The sequence below is a fragment of the Oryzias latipes genome, chromosome 15 (genome assembly GCF_053564925.1).
Source record: "Oryzias latipes strain Hd-rR chromosome 15, Olatipes_Hd-rR_3.1".
Lineage (NCBI taxonomy): Eukaryota > Metazoa > Chordata > Actinopteri > Beloniformes > Adrianichthyidae > Oryzias > Oryzias latipes.
In genome coordinates, this window is record NC_136251.1 from 14364759 (window position 1) to 14387713 (window position 22955).

The 22955-nt window shown below is 42.8% G+C and overlaps 1 protein-coding gene across 3 annotated transcripts in view; it reads right to left on the reverse strand.

Moving 5' to 3' along the window:
• Window positions 1-22955, reverse strand: part of LOC101165418 (melanopsin-A) — a 32746-nt gene that overhangs the window by 1981 nt on the left and 7810 nt on the right. For 2 of the 3 annotated variants that reach the window (XM_023963602.2, XM_078931454.1), the window contains 8 exons: window positions 15241-15383; window positions 5605-5738; window positions 4330-4533; window positions 2799-2970; window positions 2506-2664; window positions 1980-2087; window positions 1282-1477; window positions 1050-1214 (listed from right to left, as the gene is read on the reverse strand). In XM_023963602.2, the coding sequence (XP_023819370.1) occupies window positions 1050-1214; window positions 1282-1477; window positions 1980-2087; window positions 2506-2664; window positions 2799-2970; window positions 4330-4533; window positions 5605-5738; window positions 15241-15383 (1281 nt within the window). Of the gene's footprint in view, window positions 1-1049; window positions 1215-1281; window positions 1478-1979; window positions 2088-2505; window positions 2665-2798; window positions 2971-4329; window positions 4534-5604; window positions 5739-15240; window positions 15384-19794; window positions 19891-22955 lie in introns of all 3 variants that reach the window. The other variant, XM_078931455.1, reaches the window with a different exon arrangement.

The following is a 22955-nucleotide window of genomic DNA, read 5'->3' on the forward strand; positions in this document are numbered from 1 at the left end:
GGTCCGAAAAATCGAAAACATCCGGTGAACAGCTATTCTTTGGGTGGAAATGTCTTGTTGATGACAGAGGTCAGAGGAAAGTGGTCAGACTGGTTCAAGCTGATGGAAAGGTAACAGGAATTCAAAAAACCCACTGGTTACAACTGAGGTCTGCAGAAGAACATTTCTGAACGCACAACACGACCAGCCTTGAGGCAAATGGGCTACAGCAGCAGAAGACCACGCTAGGTGTCAATGCTGTCAGCTAAGAACAGTAACTGAGGCTACAATTCACACAGACTCACTAAAACTGGACAACAGAAGATTGGAAAAACTTTGTCTGGTCTGATGAATCTCCATTTCTGCTTTGACATTCGGATGGTAGGGTCAAAATTTGGCATCAACAACATGAAAGCATGGATCCATCCTTCCTTGTAACAGTTCAGGCTGCTGCTGGCGGTAGTGTTATGGTGTGGGGGATATTTTCTTAGAACACTTTGGGTCCCTTAGTACCAATTGAGGATGGTTACAACACCACAGCCTGCCTGCTGTTGCTGACCATGTCCATCCCTTTCTGACCACAGTGTACCCATCTTCTGAATACTACTTCCAGCAGGATAAGGCACCATGTCATAAAGCTGGAATCGTGTCAGACTGGTTTCTTGAACATGACAATGTGTTCACTGGACTGAAATGGCTTCCACAGTCAACGGATCTGAACTCAATAGATCACCTTTGGGATGTGGTGGAACAGGAGATTGGCATCATGGATGTGCCGCCAACAAATATGCAGCAACTGTGTGATGCTGTCATGTCAAATGGACCAAACTCTCTGGGGAATGTTTCCGGTACCTTGTTGAATCTATGCCACCAAGAATTAGGGGAGTTCTAAAGGCAAAAGTGGGTGCAACTCGAAACTAGCACGGTGTACCTTAAGTGAGTGTAGTTGAAGTGTTAAAAAGTAGAGTAAATCTTTTCATTTGGTCCAACCAATCAGGTTAATCTTGGAATCTTGGAACATCATTATCATTTAGAGATGGAAACTGTGCTGCTCTGACTCATGAAGTTACCTTCTCGAAGATGCCAGAGTCATTGTTCTTCAGCTTAGCCTTGAAGCTGGAGGTGTGTTTGAAGTCGGGTAGCTCGGCGGTGTCTCTGCTAATTTCACAGGATACCTGCCGGCTAGCAGGTCTGGAGCTTAAACTGGATAGATCGGCCTCGGTGTCCGTCAGACCCTATAGAGGAGAACAATTAGGCAAACTCTGGATTGAAAATGTGCTTTTCGAAACCACCAAAGCTCACTGATTCGCTGTCTGACAAGGAGGAGAGGCGGGACTTGAAGGTGCTCTGCCGCCGAAGCTGGCTACTGATGTCGGAGCTCTGGCTGGTTACTGTGGAGCGCCGTGTGGAAACGAAGCTGCTGCTGGCTGAGCGCAGGTCCTTAGGATGGATGCAAAGGAGTACGCCCAGACCGGGGATGTACTTAGCCAACGCCATCCTGAAGTGAGAGACCAGAGCAGGAAGCATGAAGATAAACAGATCACTCCCTCCCAGAAACTGAAGCAAGAATGATCCAAGTCCTGTAAACTTGACAGTAGCCACCATGGTCCTAGTTATAGCTCCTTTCATGTAGAATGTTTAACATCTGCAGCCCACTCATAACAATATATCAAAGATAAAAATATAAAAATATTACTGAATAAATAATACTAAAAACACATTGTTTTACAAAAGCTTTTCTTTTGTTTCCAGTAAATTTACATTAAAGATATGTAAATTACTGACCATAAAATAGTAATTTACTCTTTTTTTAATAATTTTTAATTACTGACTTGTATAAAGTGGAAAAAATCAAAGCATGTAAATGTTTTACAGCAGTTTTTTAAAATCCTTTTGAAAGACTGACAGCAGAAGATCCAATTCATCTCTTTTTTTATTCCTGTTCATGAACCCAGTGTTCAGACTTCATGGAGATGGCGCTGCAAGATGGAGGACCCTACCTGTACTTTGGATGCGTGATGGCGTAGATGATGGGATTGTGGATGGCAGAGGCCTTGGCAATGACGGCGGGGATCGAGTTCATGTAAGGAGTCAGCATGTCTGCATACCTGCAGCAAAAAAATCAGGCTCAGTCCTGAAGCACATCCGCACAAGTCCGCTGACAAAGAGCTGCTTCACCTTCAACCAGGACCATCATCATCAGGTCCAAAGAACTTCAACAAAAGTGACAGTGGCAGCTGTAAACCTGCCCATTTTTCCAGTTAAAATAACTTCCAGAAGAAGATCAACAAACAGAAGATGGGTTTGTAGTCTGTCATAATCTGTGGTGAGCTTTGCTTTTCATGCTCTCCACTTTCTTCTCTCACCCTGATTCTGCTCACCACGTGTTGCCTAATCACTCATTTATTGTTCACACTCTCTGAAAGTTTAGATCAAATTCCAGCAGTGAGAAAACAGAAACAGAAGTCTGAATGTCAAACCATCAACGCTGTCTGCACTGTTTGTTTGTTTGTCTGTGAACCTTACCCAGCGAAGGCGGTTAGCGCCACAGTGGAGTACGGCGACCAAGAGATGACATAAAGCAGGATGACAATCAATGCGATCTTCGCCATCTTCCACTCGTTTTGCAGCCTGTTAAAACTCTTCACTGCGTCTCGAGTGTTGCCGTTGATCTTCCCCACAGCCCTGAAAACACACAAATACACAGCTCACCCCCTGACACAATCCTGCCTAAGACTTCTCCATTTAACCAGTCACCATGGTAACTGCAAATAAAGATGGTGACAGCTAATCCAATGTTAAACGGAGTTTAGACTGACCGGTTGGTGGAGCGGATGGCACGGAAGATGAACACATAGCAGTAGATGATGATGAAGAGTGGCAGGAAGAAGACGAAGATGAAGAGTAGCATGGTGTACGCTCGCACAGACGGGGTAAAGGTCATGTAGTCCCACGTACAGGAAGTCAAGAGGCCTTCTGGGACATAGGCACCTGAGAATGAGAGGTATTCACAGAGAGAGAGGGGAATATGATATAAAAACTTCTCTGTTCCCTGAAACAATGAAAACGTTTTCCTAAAGATGCGCCTGCAGCCTGGAGCCCAGACATGAAAGTGAACGTGCCATTCGTGCATCAGCATGTGACAGACACATATAAATGACTCATTAAAAATATAGTTTTGTTTCAAAGTGTGCACAATCTGCAAAACTAAATTAATCTTGTTTCTCAAAAGATGAACAAGAGTTAAAAAGAAAAGATGAACTTTCAGCTGTAGGCCCAAAGCTTTTGCTTTCATCTGCCATCTGCACTGACTTTGGAGTGCAAATGAAACCAGAGCGCAGGAGGTGCTAGTCTGCATGAGATGACATGAGGAGCCGCAACATAAAGCTTCTGAGTCTCAGGTGAAATCAAGTTCAAATTAAGCAGCAAGAAAGGGATTGTATCTTTTTTCATACAGCAGCACTGCTCATTTGAATAAAACAAACTATTTTACTGGACTTATACAGCCCACATTATGAACCCTCCACCACTGTGTTTTACAGTTTCTATAATGTTTTTGTATTATCAGACATCTCCTCTTTGCTCTCAAAGATCTCTGCTCCACAAGTCTTGATGTTTGTTCAGATGCAGGTTTCTGAACCTCAGATGTGCTTCAATGTTCCTTTTCTCTTCAGCTTTCAAACACCATGTCTGTTCAGTCTCCTTCTGGACTTATGGTCATAGTAGCTGATGCCTGGAAGGAATAAGACAAAACTCTTTATGCTCTATATTTACTCTCCTCTATATTTCCTGGTAGATCAACTGCTGAAACACTCAGATGTGCCTTTAAAAAAACCTTTTTAGACCCTGTGGTCTTCTGATGACCCCCATTATGAGAGCAGCAACAGTTTAAATCTGCTCTTAAAACATATTTTTTCACTTTGGCTTTTAACTGAGTTGGAATCCGGACCTATTTTATGTGTTTTATGCTTTATATTTTCATGTGCTTTTATTAATTTTTGTGTTGTTCAGCACTTTGGTGAACCTTGTTCTGTTTAAAGTGCTTTATAAATAAAGTTGAGTTGAGTTGAGTTGAGTCCTGATGAAGATTGAAATTCTGTAAGAACATGACCTGCATAGACAAGAACCTGCAAAGGTATTTGGATGGAGATGCAGTGATGCTGGAGCTGCTCCAACAGCAGATGAGACAGCCACTTCACAAATCCTCGATGGCTAATAAAAAGGGTTAAACACAGAGGCCCTGACCTCGACAGAAAGCTTGATAGCAGATCTTTTGAGGGAGGGGTTCACGTTTGACGTCAGTCACGAGCACATCTGTGTGCGTCTTTGAGTGTGTGTGTGTGTGCTCACTCCAGCCGAAGAAAGGTGGCAGGCTCCAGCCCAGTGAGTATGCCCAGGCTGCCGAGAGAATGAGGAGGGCTCGTTTCCGTGACAACACACCGATGGAGGTCAAAGGTCGCGTGATGACGAAGTATCGGTCAATGGCAATCACTGTCAGTGTGATCATGGAGCAGATCCCAAACAAAGCGCCACAAAAAGCATACAGCTCACAACCTGGAGACAGACCAAAGCCAGTCAGATAACCACCTGTCCATCCATCCATCCATTTTTATGCTGTCAGTTAAGCACATGTATGATCTGACCATGTGGGTTCTGGGTGTGTTCAAGTATGAACATGTGTGTTTTGAGTCTCTGGGTTCTGACTATGCAACATTAGAAACTCTTGGGTTCTGAGGATGCCTCTTTTTTAACATGGAGGTTCTAATCTTGTGTGTTCTGACCATGTGTGAGTTATAATAGTGTGTGTTCCAAAGACATGTGTTCTGACCATGTGTGGGATCTAACAGTGTTGGTTCTGAGGGTATGTGTTCTGAGCGTGTATAGTTTCAGAGTACATGTTCTTACCATGTGTGAGTTCTAATAGTGTAGGGTCCGAAGACATGTGTTCTGAGATTGTGTGTTCTGACCATGTGTGGGTTCTACCAGTGTGGGTTCTGAGGGTATGTGTTCTGAACGTGTGAGTTCTAACAGTGTGGTTTCAGAGTATGTGTTCTGAGCATGTGGGTTCTGACCATGTGTGGGTTCTAGGAGTGAGGGTTCTGGCGGCAGATGTTCTAAACTAGTTTTTTTTCTTTTTCTGACCATGTGTGTGATCTAAGAGAGTCGGTTCCGAGAATATGTGTTCTGAGCATGTGTGGGTACTAAGAGTGTGGGTTCTGAGGGTATATGTTCTGAGCTTGTGGGTTCTGAGCACATGTGGGTTCTAGGAGTGAGGGTTCTAGGGGTAGATGTTCTGAGCTTATATGTTTGGATCATGTGTGAGTTTTAAAAGTGTGGGTTCCGATGACATGTGTTCTGAGTGTGTGTGTTTTGACCATGTGTGGGTTTTAGGAGTGACGTTTCTAGGGGTAGATGTTCTGAGCACATTTGTTTGGACCCTGTCTGAGTTCTAAGAGTGTGAAATCCGAGGACATGGGTTCTGACCATGTGTATGTTTTAAGAGTGTTGATTTTGAGGGTATGTGTTCTGAGCGTGTGGATTCTTTCTAAAGGTATGGGTTCTGAACTTGTGGATTTGGATTGTATGGGTTCCAAATCTGTGGGTTCTGAGCATGAGCAGTTGTACCCTTCTCTCCAAAGATCCATCTCTTGTGCATGCTGGTGGTGAAGAAGATGGGAGACTGCGTGACACACATCAGCAGGTCGGTGATGGCCAGGTTGATGATGAACATGTTGGCTGGCGTCCGCAGACTACGACTCCTGCAAACATAAAAACTTTGCAGATCAGAGGAAGCTTTAATCTGGTCGATGGACAGAGCGTCTCGGTTCTGGATCCAGAAAATTATGGTTTTTGAACCAAAAAGAGCAGTCTTTTCTCCCAAAATGACCAGGTATTGTTCTGAAAAGCAAACATGAACCATGAATGATCACCAAACACACTTTTAAAAGTTTATTTGAGTTTCTTATTAAATAAAAATAGAACTTTATCAAAGAAACTGACCAATGAAAGGTTGGTCCTTCAATAGACGTGAAAATGTGTGACTTTTTTTTAGAATTTCAGAAGTTCTTCAGTAGCGTTTTCTTTGTTCTGGACCGGAAGAATCCATCTGTTGATGTGACGAAGGCTGAATGGATCATTGAAGCTTTTCAGCCAGAATGACGGCAACAAACTGAACACAGAAAAACAGCAGAGCTGCTCATTAAGCCGAGGACCGTCCGTCATAAAGAAGGACGCTTTTCAGTGAAAAAGCGATCAATCACTGAGACAAAGTGATCGATACTGTCCTCAAACGGGCCGTTACAGAAGAAGCTTCTTTCAGGAAGTGGAGAAATCCTGCTGGTCTGTGACAAATACTTCTGCCAGGGGTTTTGCTCCTCCCAGCAGGAGGTTCTAATTGAACCCCACAGAACCTGAGCAGGCTTCACCTCACTGCTGAAAAAGTTTGGAAAGGACTGTTTCTGTTCTGTCAGAAAGCTGCTATCCTTCAGACTCAACATAAATAAAAATGTTTTACTGGAAAACTGTCTTTGCAGAAATGACCACATCAAGTCTGAACACAGAAAGAGATGCAGACAATCTGTTTTATAGCACCACATTCTACCAATGATTTAAATAACTACCAACATGCTACCTTTCAGACCCACTTCAAACATATTTTGATCTATTTTCAATGTGTTCCCGGTGGTCTTTTAATTATGATTATGTCCTTTTAGCCAAAATCAAAAAGCGTGTCGTTTTCTGCAGAAAGGCAGGAGTTCACTTGAAATTTGCCTCTGAGATGAGGGAAGGACCTTTAGCCAGAGTTAGCTGGCCCCCATTTCTCATCATTCAAATGTTCACATTATCACCAGCTAACTAACAGCCCCTCACAACCCCAATCTAACATTATTGGTATAACAAAAATGGAAAGCAATATCAAAACTATCCAGCTGTACAGTTTTGAGCCAGACGCCAGCTCACACAAGGAAAACAAAGACGTACATGGATTTACACTATATCAAAAAATGTATTGGCTCACCCATCCAAATGATCAGAATCAGGTGTCTTTATTACTTGGCCAGGCCACAGGTGCAGAAAATCAAGCATTCAGTCATGCAGACTGTTTTTACAAACATTTGTCAAACAATGAGCCGCTCTTAGGAGCCTAGTGAAGAGGATGCAACAAATCCAGTCATGAAATTTCCTCACCCCTAAAAATTCCACAGTCAACTGTCAGCTCTGTCACAACAAAATGGAAGAGTTTGGGAACAACAGCAACTCAGCCACAAAGTGGTAGACCACGTAAACTGACGGCGAGATGTCAGCAGATGCTGTAGCGCAGGGGTCGGGAACCTATGGCTCGCGAGCCATATATGGCTCTTTTGATGGTCACATGTGGCTCGCAGACAAATCTTTAATTATACTTTTTTTTTTTCATTAGACCAGTCCTTCTCGGGCGCGATGCGATGCCAGAGGCGCGCAGTAGTAGCAGTGCTTAGAGAGAGAAATCTGCGCCAGCGCTATCAGTTACTATTATCTATTATTTCACAGAGTTTGTACCAGCTGGAAACCTGTGAATTGACGTGCCTAAAACTGCGCGCTCCCGTCTCTGAGAAAGAGCGCGCAGATGCGGGGACGGGATGTGTGAGGGAGAAAGCAGAGGGTGGGGCTGAGGTGTTCTGGGGACAGGCAGCAGGTGAATCGCGCAGGGATTGTAAAAACGTAAAACCCGCTTCCCGTCACTCACTGCAGCGTGTGAGTATATGTTTGGCTCCCCGTCTGCATGTGAGCAGTCTTTGTCACATCTACAGAACATTCAGACCTATGATCACGTTTAAAGTCTCAACGCCTGAACGAAGCAGAAACTCACCACGTATCAACCAGACTAGACCATCAGCAAAACTACCACGAAAATACTCATCATTTATTAGCAACAGCATAACAATGTTATTAAAAAGAATCCACAGACTTATTGTACTTTAAAAATGTTGAAATTAAATCAAATGCACACATTCATTTGTATATTTAGTTTTAAACAAATTGTCGCGGACTGAGTTGGATGGCTGTTGGGCCGCGTTAAAAGTTCTGGAGTTCATTGAACGCGTCAAGCAGAGATCTGATTGGCCCTCAGTTCTGTCGCTCAGCCTGTTGTTAGGTAGTTTGGACCAATGGGGTTCAGCTATGGGCCGAATCAGGGAAATGGGAGGGCTGGAGCGGGAGCAGGGGAATATAAAGTTGGGAGAAGCGCTCTCGTCTCGGCGGGAGAGATTCAGGAGTTGCTGAATTAATTGTACGGCGTTTGTTGCGGTCTGCAGTAATCGGAATAAAGAACTTTAAAAGAGGTTAAGTCTCCGTGCCTCAGTGTGGGGAAGGGACACTACATTATTGTATGGCTCTTTCGAAATTACATTTCAAAATATGTGGCATTTATGGCTCTCTTGGCCAAAAAGGTTCCCGACCCCTGCTGTAGCGCATAGATAGTGCAAAGAGGTCGCCGACTTTCTTTACAGTCAATTATTACAGAGCTCCAAACGTCATGTGACCTACAGATTAGCCCAAGTACAGAACGCAGAGAGCTTCATGGAATGGGTTTCCATGGCCGAGCAGCTGCATCCAAGCCACAGATCAAGTTCAACGCAAAGTGTTGGATGCAGTGGGGTGAAGTCCGACGCCACCGGACTCTAGAGCAGTAGAGGCGTGTTCTTTGGAGTGATGAATCACCCTTTTCCATCTTTCAATCCAATGGATGAGTGTGGGTTTAGAGGTTGCCAGGAGAATGGTATATTTCAGACTGCATTGTGCCAAGAGTGAAATCTGGTGGAGTAGGAATTATGGTGTGGGGTCATTTTTTAGGACCTGGGCTTGGCCTCTTAGTTCCAGTGAAAGGAACTCTGAACGCTTCAGGATACCAAAAGATTTTGGACAATTCCTTTTTTTTTTTTTTTTAACTTGTCCTGACCAACAGCTGGGCAGACAGATGAGAGCTGAGGGCCTCTTGTGTTGGACATATTTTACTCTAACAAGAGGGGTTATTAATCTTCAGACAAACCAAAGGTATGTCTGAATAAACCCCTTTTGTAATTGAGGCCAAACTTTATTAATTTCAATCATGTCTGAAAATCTTTGGTGTTGGACCGGACGGAAAAGGAAAGAGGGGAAGAAGAGAGAGGGACGTTAGAGAGAGGGGGGGTAGGGGGTGATAATAGGAGGGGAAGGGGGATAAGACCATGAAGCAGCATAAAGCAACAAGTTTACTGGTTGTTAATCATTATGGTAAGGTTCAAATGTAGAAAAAAAAAAGGGGGCGGAGCCTGTCCACACACACACTGAAATGTATTAAACACACCTGCTAGCTGCAAAAATGTCCACCTGTCGACATGTACACAAAACAGATAGTGTTCACACGCATACTTATGCCTTAAAACCAACTAGTGTGAAATATTTCAGTCATTCAGTCATGCAAACTATTAGTGCAAAGGTGAGCTAACACCAGTGCTCAGGTGAGTGTTTATGTTCTTCTAAAATGGATGGTGGAACGTGAAAAGAAGGAGGGAGAGTGCCCAGCCATCCCCACCCCAAGACCCCCACCGCAGCAGCAGCGGCAGCCGGAATCCCCCCAACGCCACACGGGAACCGGCAGGGAACAACCGCCGCCCGGGCGACCAAGACCGCCACCCAGGCCAGGGCCAGCAGGGCCCCCAGAGCCAGTTTTTTTGGACAATTCCATGCTCCCAAACTTGTGGGAACAGTTTGAAGTGGGCCACTTCCTCTTCCAACTTGGTTGTGCATCAGTGCACAAAGCAAGGTCCAGAAAGACATGGATGACAGAGTCTGGTGTGGATGAACTTGACTGGCCTGCTCCGACCTAAACCCGATAGAAAAACTTTGGGATGAATTAGAGCGGAGACTAAGAGCAAGCTAACATCAGTGTGTGACCTCACCAATGTGCTTTGGAAGAATGGTCAAAAATTCCTATAAACACTCTCCTCAACCTTGTGGACAGCCTTCCTAGAAGAGTTGAAGCTATAAAAGGTGTAAAAGGTGGACCGATATCATATTGAACTCCATGGGTTAAGAATGGGATGGCACTTATGTGAGTCAAGGCAGGTGAGCAAATACTTTTGGTAATAGTGTATTTGCCTGCAAGTGGATGCATCAGAATGTAGTGGAGCAGAGAGCTTGTGGCCCGCTCATTGTAGATTCTACGTCACTGCTGCAAGCTTTTTCCAAAATTTTTTTTTTTGCCCCTGCGTCACAACAATTTGAATTAAAAAAAGGTCTGAAATACAATTTTAGGCTTAATTTTAATTGTATATGTTTTCCACCATCAAAAAATGCCACAAAAACGTTTAAAAAAAGATTAAAAACAGGATTTTCATTAGAGTGGGTTTTTAAACCATCAGCTATATCTGACTAAAAGATTGAATCTTAGACAGAGACGGTGTGTACCTCCTGAACTAAAACAGCAGGTTGATTTCACAAAAGAGGAGCTTGACAGCTGAAAGCTCTGTCCCCATTCTAGTTTAAGAAATTCATAGAACAATTATTAACCCTGTAGTCTGGCTAGAAAATTTGTAACTATGAATTCTATGAGATAAGATGGATCCTAAATATTTAAAGAGAAGAAAAGCAGCTTCATGTGTGTGGAATATGGTTTTGTATTAAACACTGCTCTGCAGAGATCACAATGAGGCCAGATGACAAGCTTCAAGGATTCAGAAATAGAAACATGTTGAAAACAAAAGGAACAAACCCTAAACTTATAAATTTCCTTCAGAAAATCTAACATTTAGAGGAATTAAATGTGATAGGACAGAAGGATCTGACCCTGCTACTTCCTTTTAGTCTTCCTTTTTAGCGCAGGGGAAGTAAGAAAATAGATACAAAAACAGTTCTGTCTTCAGAAGCTGCTCCCACATTTCAGCTCGAAAGCAAATCTATCTCCAGGTTTTGTCCAGCTGTTTGCAGAATATCAAATATGAGAGGGAAAGTCAAGCAGGTCCGAGCTTTAGCTTATGTGCTGAAAGACAAATGAAAGGAGCGCGTCATAGAAACTTAAAAGTGACAGACAGCAGTTCTCACAAGCAGAATTATGTCATTAAATGCGGTTTATTAAACATTCGATCCATTTCCTCCAAGTCCCTCTTAGTCAACGAGTTAATTACTGATAACAATCTTAGTCTTTTAGCCTTAACAGAAACTTGGCTCCATCAGGATGACTATGTTAGATTGAATGAAGCAACCCCCCCCACTTATGCTAACTATCAGAAATCCAGGATTTCAGGGAAAGGAGGTGGTTTGGCAGTAATATCACAGTCTAGCTTACTTCTCAGCCCTAAAGTTAAAAATGCTTATAATTCATTTGAAAGCATCATATTGTCTTTAAGTCACCCAAACAGGAAAACTCGAAAACCTGTTTTACTCATAATTATTTATCGCCCCCCCGGCCCATATTTAGAATTTTTAACTGAGTTTTCCGACTTCCTATCGACTATTGTCTTAGATTCTGATCAAATTATAATATTAGGGGATTTTAATATTCATGTTGATGACCCCAGTGACTGCCTAGGAAAGGCTTTTGCAGCTTTATTAGATGATGTTGGTTTCACCCAAAGTGTGAATGAACCCACTCACTGTCATAAGCACACCCTGGACCTTGTTCTAACCCATGGGATAGAGATCAGCCAGCTGAGTGTCCTTCCTCTTAACCCCATCATTTCTGATCACTTTCTGATTACCTTCCAGTTTACACTGGAACATCCTTCTGTCCCAGTGAATAAGAAACAACTTAGAAGAACCTTAACTGACCGTTCTGTGTCTGAGTTTAAACACACAGTTCAGCCAGTACTTAGTGATATTCTGAGAAAATACTCTGAGACCAGCTCCCATAGTATCAGTCCTAGTATAAATGACCACTTTGTTAATGATGCCTTACAAGCCCTCAGGAGTACACTCGATGTTGTTGCCCCCTTGAAACCTAAGTTCGTCAGACAAAACCGAGTAGCACCGTGGTTTAACGCTGAAACTCGTTCTCTTAAACGAGAAACCCGTAAGTTGGAAAGAGAATGGCGCCGCTCCGGTTCAGAGCAGTCTCTGGATATCTGGAAACATAGCCTATTAAATTATAAAAAAGCTCTGCGTAGAGCTAGAAGCCAGTACTATTCAACCTTAATATCAGAGAATGGAAACAATCCAAGATTTCTTTTTAGCACTATAGCTAAATTAACTCGCAGTCAGAGCTCAGTAGAACCACATGTTCCTGTTTCTCTCAGCTCTGATGATTTTCTTACATTTTTCGATAGTAAAATCTCAAATATTAGACATAAGTTAAATCAAGTTATTCCTATTATCAGCCCAGAACAGGCTGAAGCGGTAGAAATGGAGGCATCCATAGAAACCTCTGTAACATTAGACTGCTTCACTGCTGTGGATCAAGCGGAAATAACATCAATTATTACGTCCTCCAAATCCTCAACGTGTCTGTTAGACCCAATTCCCACTAGACTTTTTAAAGAAACTTTTCCCCTAATTAATGATCCCATATTAACAATGATAAATGCCTCTCTGGAAACGGGTTACGTGCCACAGTCTTTTAAATATGCAGTTGTTAAACCTCTTCTGAAAAAGCCCAGTTTGGATCCTAGCATCTTGGCCAACTATAGACCGATATCAAACCTGCCCTTTATTTCTAAAATCCTAGAAAGAGTTGTAGTTAAGCAGCTTTACTGCCACCTACAGGACAACAGCCACTTTGAAGACTTTCAGTCGGGGTTTAGACCTCACCACAGTACGGAAACTGCACTAGTTAGAGTCTCTAATGACTTGTTATTGGCCTCAGAAAAGGGACTACTTTCTATTCTGGTCCTGTTGGACCTCAGTGCTGCCTTTGACACTATCGACCACGGTATTTTACTCCATAGATTAGAGCAGGACATAGGGATCAGAGGATCTGCTCTCCAGTGGTTTAAATCCTATCTGTCTGATAGGTATCAGTTCGTTAATGTAAATGGCCATTCCTCTCAGTGCACTCGAGTCAACTATGGAGTCCCACAGGGCTCAGTCTTGGGACCGATCCTGTTTATGCTTTATATGTTACCCCTAGGAAACATAATCAGGAAACACAGCATTAATTTTCATTGTTATGCCGACGATACGCAGTTGTATTTATCCATGAAGCCTGACCAGAATGACCAGATAGAGAAACTGAACGCCTGCATCAGTGACATCAAGACCTGGATGACAATTAATTACCTCCTCTTGAACCCAGAAAAAACTGAGGTCATTATACTTGGTCCTAAAAACCTCAGAGATGCTCTGTCTGCTCAGATAGTCTCCCTGGATGGCATAAGTATAGCCCCTAATTCCACAGTTAGAAACCTTGGGGTTTTACTTGACCAGGATTTATCATTTAAGGCTCACATATCTCAGGCATGTAGAACTGCCTTTTTTCACCTGCGAAATATTGCTAAGATCAGAAATATACTTTCTAAGAGTGATGCTGAAAAACTCATCCATGCATTTGTTACGTCGAGGCTGGATTACTGTAACTCCTTGTTAGCAGCGTGTCCTAAGAGTTCCTTAAGAAGTCTCCAGCTTGTTCAGAACGCAGCTGCTAGATTGTTAGCTGGAACCAGCAGAAGAGATCACATCACTCCTGTGTTAGTTTCGCTCCATTGGCTCCCAGTTGATTCTAGAATTAAGTTCAAGATCCTCCTGTTAACCTATAAGGCCTTACATGGAATGGCCCCGTCCTATATTAAGGACCTCATAGTCCCTTACCAACCAATCAGAACACTTCGCTCGCAAAATGCAGGACTGCTTGTGGTTCCTAGAATTAGTAAAAGTACGGTTGGAGGTAGAGCGTTTAGCCACCAAGCCCCTGTCTTATGGAATAAACTCCCAGCTCATGTAAGAGAGGCCGACTCAGTTTCTACATTCAAAGCTAGACTGAAAACATTCCTCTTTGGACAGGCTTATTGTCAGACTAGCTAGTATTCAGAGATTATTTAACTTAATGTTAGTTTGTTTAAATTAAACTTAATAATAACTATTTCTTTTAAAAGGCTGCTAGAAGTTGAAGCTGGGGTAACTATGGTGCACTGGGGTTCTGTCCTCTTTCCTTTTTTACTTCTACCCTTCCTCTCCTCTATTCTTGATCATAATTTATCATTTAGTTCTCCATGCCTCTGTTTGGTGCAGTGCGATTCATGTATTGTCCCTCTTTTCCTCTCCCCTCCTGGGGAGTGGGAGTGCTTCCAGACTCCAGTTGGCTCATCCGTGCTCCAGTTCCTGACCGTTTACCTCGCCTTTGCTCCTGCTCCTACACCTGGCTGTGGATCCTGCCTCTGGCTCATCTCTGGCTCGTCTCTGCTCTGTACCTGACCGAGTACCTCGTCTCTGCTCCTGCTCCTACACCTGGCTGTGGTTCCTGTCTCCGGCTCGACTCGCGCCTTTGACTGTCCCCACAACCACGGCTGGATGAAGCTCGTCTGCTGGACTTTTATATATGTAGTTGTAGATTTAGATAAGTTAATTCTTCTCTAAGATTTCTGGTAAATCGCCTGTCCGTCCTGGGGGAGGATCCCTCCTTCATGTGGGCACCCCTGAGGTTTCTTCGTTTTTTCCGGAATCCGGTTTTTTTGGGAGTTTTTCCTTACCGCGAAGGGGGGTCTAAGGGCAGGGATGCCAGTATAGCTTAGTCAGTTTGTTAGTTCATTTTAGTATTTTTCTATTGAACTCTTTGTATTCGTGATCCTTTTGATTTCATGTTTTACTTCGAAGCCCATCGAGACGACTGTTGTCGTGATTTTGGGCTATACAAATAAAATTGAATTGAATTGAATTGAATTGAGAGAGGGTTAAAAAAAATTAAACAAAAAAACATTAAAATGTTTCTTAATGTACAACACAAATAATGAAGATGTGTTGCTATAAAAATAACACAAAAGCAGATCCTAATTTAGCCTAACCTTTTTCAGCCAGCCCAACTCTTTCAAACGGAGCAGCAGAGCCTCCCCATTACAAACTAAAAAGAATGAGCTTTAGTACACTGAGGTATGATTAGCTGAAACTTCAACAGGATCGCAGACTAGAACACTTTAAGATGACTCAACGTGACCCATTAAGTAAACAAACCTGGACCACGACCTACAATAATTTGGAGACCAAAACAACAAAGTCAAGACCAAAGGCAGTGATCCTCAAAAGGTGCAGCAGTCTGTTTATCACATGAATCGCAGAAACAGACATTTAAGGTCACAAGAAGTAAACCCATCATCCTACCTGCTGAAGGCATAGATGACCAGGAAGTTTCCAATGATACCGGTGATGCCAATTGCAAGGATGACTGATCCAATGGTGTAGTGGGCGTGGTCAGGGACGTCCACTGTTGGGAATGGGTGAAAGGTTTGTGGGACCATCGCCACCTGCAGGACAGGAAGCAGAGAGCCAAACTTGAATTCTTCCTCAACATGAACCCCAAATACTTACAAGATCTTCCTTATTTATTCCACTGGATTCAAAATTGGGGATTTTTCCCAGCTGAAGTTGGTAGTTAAAACCTGTTGAAGAGTTTTGACAACATCACTGTGTGGGCGTGGCTAACCAAACGGCAAGTAGCTGCATCCCACTAGTGTGATTGGGTTTTTCCCAAATTGCAGCAAATGGTAAATTAGAACTTTCCTCTTAAGTCAGGCACCACCTACTGGCATTCGGATGTTTCAGTTAATAACCAGAAATCTACTAAAGTTCTAAAGAGCTGTGATCTTACTATCCTGAGCTTCAGGCAGAGCTGGTTTATTTGGACAACTCAGTTCATACACAAAGTCATGCAGTTTGTTAAAATGCCTCACTATGAAGTCTTCTTGTTTTGTGGAATGCATCCTTTACCCATCAATCCTGCTGTATAGTTTGACATCATTGGTTTTCTACTGTCAGAAAGGTGGTCGTAGGGTTTAGTAACAATCTAAAACTAGGATAAAAAGGAAAAAGGAGAAAAAGAAGATGAAGACTAAAAGAAATCCAAGAATTTCTGAGGGTTCATTCATAGAAACAAAGATCTTCGTTTCTGAAGATAAGGTACTGACTCTCGGGGCCGTTGACTTTTCTTGCTGCATACATTCTTATATTCCTTCAAATGAAATGCTAAATAATAACTTTAGAAATGCTTACATTTTTTCCTTTGCTGAGATTTCTGCTCCAAACAAAACAGCAAATCCCACACTTATTCTTTCATTTTATTTTTCCTCCTCTTAATTAGAAGGACCGATTCCCAGGTTTAAACAAACATGGCCAGTTGAAGCAGCGCCAATTCAGTGGCCTTCAACCTAAAGGTGACTCATGACATCATTTGTGAGAAAATTAAAGCAGCTTCTTCCAGAGGAGGACCTACTCTTTCTAAAATGTACCCACTAGGCCGCGGTTTTAATATGGTTTCTGTAGAAGGAAAAACAAGACACAAACATTCTTAACGTTTTCCAATGCTGTAAGAATGTGTAGAATAAATATTGTAATGCCCAGCAGGTACGTCACTTGCAGCGGGAAATACGGGAGCCAAGCGGTCAACAAGTTGAGCTGTCAATCAATTGGCTGCGCTAGAGAACTTTCTATGTCCCACATACCGCACGACTGCATAGTCTCAGAGAGGAAGAGGCAGAAAGAGAAGCTGAGAGCGCAGTGTCCTTTCCAGCACAATAAGGCAATTTATTTTGAACACACAACACATTGAACATTGCACAGGTGTGATCAACCTTTCCCTCTCCCACACTCATGGTGCAACATTAAGAAACAACATAACAGGAAGAATAAACTAAGGTAGAACAACAAAACTGCCATATGAAAAGAAACGTGGGCAAACAGAAATGCTCATGCTGAGCCCTAATTAGATCAGGAGACCGCATCCCACAATCCCCTGCTGCTAACAGACCTAAAATGCACATGACCGCCACTACAATATTAAATTTCAACGTTTCTGTCAACAAAGATTTGCGTCATAGCCTGCGACACACTTTTCTACCAGCAGGGCTATTTTTTTTTTCTAACTTTTAGCGGACCGCTTGGCAGGTGGCTGATGTAAATCGAACCACCGTCAGTTCCGTGCATTGCTTGATGAAGTTGAAAGGAAATATTTTGATCACCTGCTACACGTCAAAGTCCGATGGCTGTCCAGGGGTGACGTTTTGTATCACTTTGTCGTCTGTTTCGAACACGTTAAAACATTCCTGAAAAGCAAAGACCTGAACTACCCGCAACTGGAAGATACTGAGTGGCTCGAAAAGCTGCACTTTTTGGTGGATATGACTGTGACAAACCACCTGAACGAGCTGAATGAAAGTCTCCAGGCGCCGCAAATGCTTGAAGCTGTTCTGTCATTTGAGCGCAAACTGACTGTCTTTGCCAGAGATGTACAGCGAAAGAAGAGGATGCTGCTGTTTTACCCTTGCACTGACTTGCTTGACATTTGCACAGAAATCAAACTTAACTGTATTAATTAATAATTAATTGCATGTGTTGCCTTCATTATAAGGCTTAAATAGGGCTTTTAATATTTTGCGGCTCCAGACATATTTGTTTTTTTCGTCCAATTTGGCTCTTTCAACATTTTGGGTTGCCGACCCCTGCACTAGGCCTACACAATTAATCACAAATTTATCGCGATTTCAAGCTGTGCAATATCCATATCGCAACAGTGAGCGAAAATCGCAATAAATGGTAAACCTTAAATGTGCTAAAAACAATCCTATGGCAACTTGAACTATTTAATTAATTAAATAAATCCCTTTAGCCATTTGACCAATCAGATGAAGCCCTTCATGTTGTTGACCAATCGGATGGAGCTTTTATGTTAGATGTTGCCCTCCTAATTAGACGACGGTCATTTGGAGAATAATTTAAGGAATTTTGACTCTTATTTAAATTAAACTTTTGCAGTGAAATGGAAATGTTTTTGTTGTTTTTGCTAGTTGTTCATTTATCGCAAGTTATATCGTCATCGCGATATTGATAACTAATATCGCATATCGGGAGTTTTACTCATACCGTGAGCCCTAGTACCCACTAATGTTTAATAGTTTCCTCGATGTGAACGTGCTGTCTGATGAGGCAAGTGAGGCTGTGAAGTGATGGATGATTCCTCACTGAATTTTATCGCCCAGTATCCAGATCTGGCATCCAGCACGCTGAAGGACTGTGCACCCGCCAGCCTTGGTGTGATGTCATCCAACGTAGGCAGGGGGTAATGGGGTCTTTGGATGGCTTTGTTCAGTGGGCGAGGGTCTAGACACCCTAAGTTTCGTGGTTTGGGGCTTTTCCACTACCACTAGGGCATTTACCCATTCTGTTGGCTCTGTCACCTTCTGTATTATGTTTGTGTTTTCCATAGCATCGAGCTCAGCTTTTAGCTGGTCTCGCAGCGCATGCGGGATCCGGCGAGAGGGGAACACCACTGGAACAGCTGAGGGTTTTAGCTGAAACTTACATTCTCCAGGGAATAGACCAACACCCTCAAAAACGTCAGGAAACTCCTCCAGGATGTTTGTGCCTCTCTTGGGTTCTGCAGAAATGACATGTATTATTCTGAATATGTCGAGGTCCAGACAAGCACGCATGCCTAGGACAGGGGGAGCCTTTTCGCTTATTATGGTGAAATCCAGAGGAATCATCTTTTCTTTGTGTCTGCATGTCAGCCTGCAGACTCCTTCTGTTTTCAGTGAATGCCCACCAAATGCAGTGAGCTTGCTGTCTGCTGGGCGTAAGGCGACACTCCCGAACATCTGGTGAAATATTTTGGGTGGTATGATGTTAGCCTGAGCACCAGTGTCCACTTTAAAACTCAATCTGCTCATCTCTGCCTTTTTCTCCAATCCACAACAACAGGTAGCTGCATTTCTCCTCCAGAGATTTATTACGCAGCGGGCCTGAAAACATGAGCTCCACATGCTAGCGGAATTTTCTCCATGTGTCAGGTAAATTGCTGGAATCCCAATCCATTCGCGGCATCAGTACGCCGGCGCTCTTCATCTTCAATCGTCAGGTCGATCTGGGCACGCTCCGTTCTGACACCATGCAATACTTCCGTATTATTTTAGGATACTCAGAAACTACAAGAGGCTTCTTCGGCAGACAACTCTCTTCTTTTATTTACTTCCGTCACACGTCACATACGTCATCAACTTACGTCGGTGCGTGGAACAACACCGGATGTTACATGATGAATGGTGAAATATTCAGTTCTTGCAATTGTAAATCTGACTACCGAGGAGTCGGTGCCTCAATTTCAATTTCAATTTCAATTTTATTTGTATAGCCCAAAATCACAACAACAGTCGTCTCGATGGGCTTCGAAGTAAAACATGAACTCAAAAGGATCACGAATACAAAGAGTTCAATAGGAAAATACTAAAATGAACTAACAAACTGACTAAGCTATACTGGCAGCCCTGCCCTTAGACCCCCCACCTCACCAGCCATCAACCTCACTGCATGCCATTGGTTTTTTGTCATTTATATGTCTGCAATTGGAACAGCCCTTATTTTTCTAAACAAACTGCCTTTTGTGTCCTTCAAAGATAGACAGGATAAATCCAGCTGCTTGACAACATCTTCAATGGCATGAAGCTGTTGACAGCTCACTGCTGAAATGTTTAATGATGTATTTTTGTATGTTTTGTTGTGAAAGTTTTCAGTTGCCTTCAGGGTTTCTTCTGAGTGACTTTTGAGCCTAATGTTTGGCTTCTGCTGCAGCATTATTGCTGCCACATACACAAGTCATTCAGCACAACCGTGCAGAAAAATCTTCTGCAGATAAGTGTGAAAGAGAAAGCTGAATATCCACTTCACCTTGTGTCTTCGGTTTTGTTAAAATCCTGATGAAACTGTCCTTGACTTCCCGACTCCGTTTGTAGATGTTCCGGGCTTCAGAGCTGCAGAGGATTTCTGCAGAGCGCACATGAAAGCGGAGCTCAGATAATCGCCTGTCACAGAGGAAAATCTTCACGGCAAAGATAAACAGCCGCTATCTCCGAGTCCAGCACCTTTTTACTTTCTAATTAACCTCATATAAGCCCCTCCTCCACCTCACTTTACTAGTCGTCCACTGGAGGAATTAGGAGGCGCAGCTATGAGTCCAGGGTCACTCTGAGGAGGACATAAACCTGTTTATATCCAGTCAGAATTTCCCAAAAACGCTTTTACTTTTAAAAACATGGTCCCTGTTCCCTTTCTGTTGTATCTCATCAATACAAGTACATTTATAAGCAAATGAAATGAGCTGCTTTAATCATGGAATGGAAATATTCTTCATGCTTCAACTCTCACAGAAGGATCTCCTCGTGTTCTTTAGAAGAAACGGTGAAGGGGTTTTGTTGGTAACTGACAAAATAGAAGAGATGGACTTCCTGATGGTTTGCAGGACAGAGGGTTCACTTTGATCTTTAGTTTTTATTAGAGCAGCAGCATCACTGAAGCTGAACAAAGGGATTAGGAGAGCCTCCTCTGCACTGAGATGAGTGTCAACATGGGATAAACGATGCATTAAGTGTTCACGGTGATGGGCGACTCTGCTCGCCCTTTGAGCGGCACATCGGTGAAAGCGCTCCTGAGTTTCCCCTGTGGTGTTTTGGAGAAGAAATGTATGTGTTGTTTGTGCGTGTTATCTCTGTGGGCCCGAATGTCACAGAAAATGCCACAAGTCTCACGGATGGCGACCGCCTTGTGACCCCCCTGTGGCCCACCTGTGACCCTGGTGACAGGTTTCAACGCCTAGTTTAACATGCAGGGTGTGAGTCAGAGCCCCACCAACCCATGGAACCTGGTTAAACTGTGCAAACACTGATTTGTGAAGTTCAAAGCAAAAAAAAACAACACAAAGACATCTTGCAGCCAATTGCGGCGATGATGACGAAGATGCAGAGGGACATGTCCTGACAGGAGTAAACATTTACACCTCACAGCAGCTGCAAACACACAACACATACTCTCAAACCCAAAAATGCAGCTTATTCAGCCAGCTTTCTAAAAGCTCAGTTGTTATAATGTTTCAGGCTTTATTAACATGCTGGTTTGGCCCCGCCCAGCGCTCCACTCTCCACCAATGGACATTGAGCTCTTTGCTCTGTGTTAAAGCAGCTTTCTGCTGATTTCACTCTGCTGTTCAGAAAAATGACCGCAAAAACATCATGGAGTTAGACTGACTTTAGCAGCAGACCTGATAAAACTCAGGTGTGGCTGCTGGAGAAGACAAGAAGTAAATACACCAAAACAGATGGAGGACAAAATCCTTCAAAACAAAACAGGAAGTGCCATTGTTTCAAATGTAGCCTTCAACAGAAACTGAAGCCTGCAGAAACTGAGAAAAGCCTCTTAGACTAAAAGTGTTCTATGTATTTATTAAACTTATTTATATATTTAAATTGTATTAAGCCAAATAAGGAGTCGTGCTTGAAACCCAAGTGCAGCAGAAACAAACACTTTTTGTGTAGTAGAGTCCTCAGGCAAAGTTCAATCTTGAAAATTTCAGAGAGTTCTTTCTTCAGCTTTGTACATTTGCAGCTTTGTGTGTCTGCTGGATTATCCTTCCATAGTTGTGTAAGTTCAGCTTTGTGTGTCTGCAGCTCTGTCTATGCTTCTGAAATAAATTAATCTTATTTTTAGGCAGAGAAGAAAACTTTTGTTAGTTAGATCTCTGCGACGACGCTTCCGTCTGTGCAGATTTTCTCTGACAAACAGAAACGTGACTCTGCAATGCTTTGTGTTTCCCTGCAACATATCATTATGAAAATATTTTCCAGCTCTTCACTGGATGTTGCTGTGAGAAAGGAACCCTCTCAGTAGATTAATCCCGTTCTGTCCCAGAGCCCTAAGTCTACATTGATCATCACTCCAACACACCTAAGGAACAATTTTGAGTCCCTTACCCTCCCCTCACAAATTCAACTATCAAGCATTTTTTGGACTGTGGGAGGAAGCTAAAGTGCCTTTAGAAAACGCATGCATGCCCATGGAAAACATGCAGATTCCACACAGAAAGGACTCAGCCGGGATTCAGACCAGTGAGGCAACATTTTATTTCTATTTTAAATATTTATCCAAGTAATCTGCGGTCCCCTTATCAAATTTCCTAATTATTTATCAAAAGACCCTCACCTCATCTGAGGACTGATGGTCACCATGAAGGGATTCAAATATCCAAATCATGAGACAATGAGTGACTCTGCGTTACACTAAAATAAATAAATAGACAAACAAAAAAATAAATAAATAAATTGAGCAAACATGGGGGGGGAATCATTGTTATTGTTGTTTCAAATGAGTAAACAGCTCATGTCAAATGAACTTCTGCACATCACTTCAATCCATCAAAGCTCTTACAGCCAAGTGTCCCTCAACGCCTGAACGCAGCACAGTTTACAGAACCAGCTCAAAGCAGAACTGGGTCTGCCGTGATGTTCATCTGACACAGCTGACTCCACACTGCAAGAACTCCACTGCAGAAACATCTTCATCATTCATCTGCTCTGCCCTCATCCAGAAGGACCAACTGTTTTCTAAAACTAAGGTAGAAAAAGATGAAGGACAAACTCACAGAAAATCCTTTTGACCAAAACTTGAAGAAAACTTTCCCAAAAGTGTAAAACATCCTGAGGAGTCTCATTCAGAACCAAACGAAGTTCTGAATGAGACTACCAACTTCACGTCTGCCTACTCGCACACAAACATGGAGGCAGGAATGAAGTAAACTTTGGAGAAGAAATGCTAAGCTCCACAGAGTGGGGAACTCAAACCTCTACAAAGACAGGATTTCTGGCAGGATCAGACCAAATCCTGCAGAAACATCATGTTGGTCCACACCAAGCCTCACCCTTAATTTGATGTAAACCAGAAAGTGCATGTACTGCAGTTCCTTAAAAGATCACTAGAGGCTGATGTCAGAAGGAAGCAATTCCCAATGACTCCCTAATTAACTTTGCACTTAAAATGAACTGTTTTTATGTTTATTACTT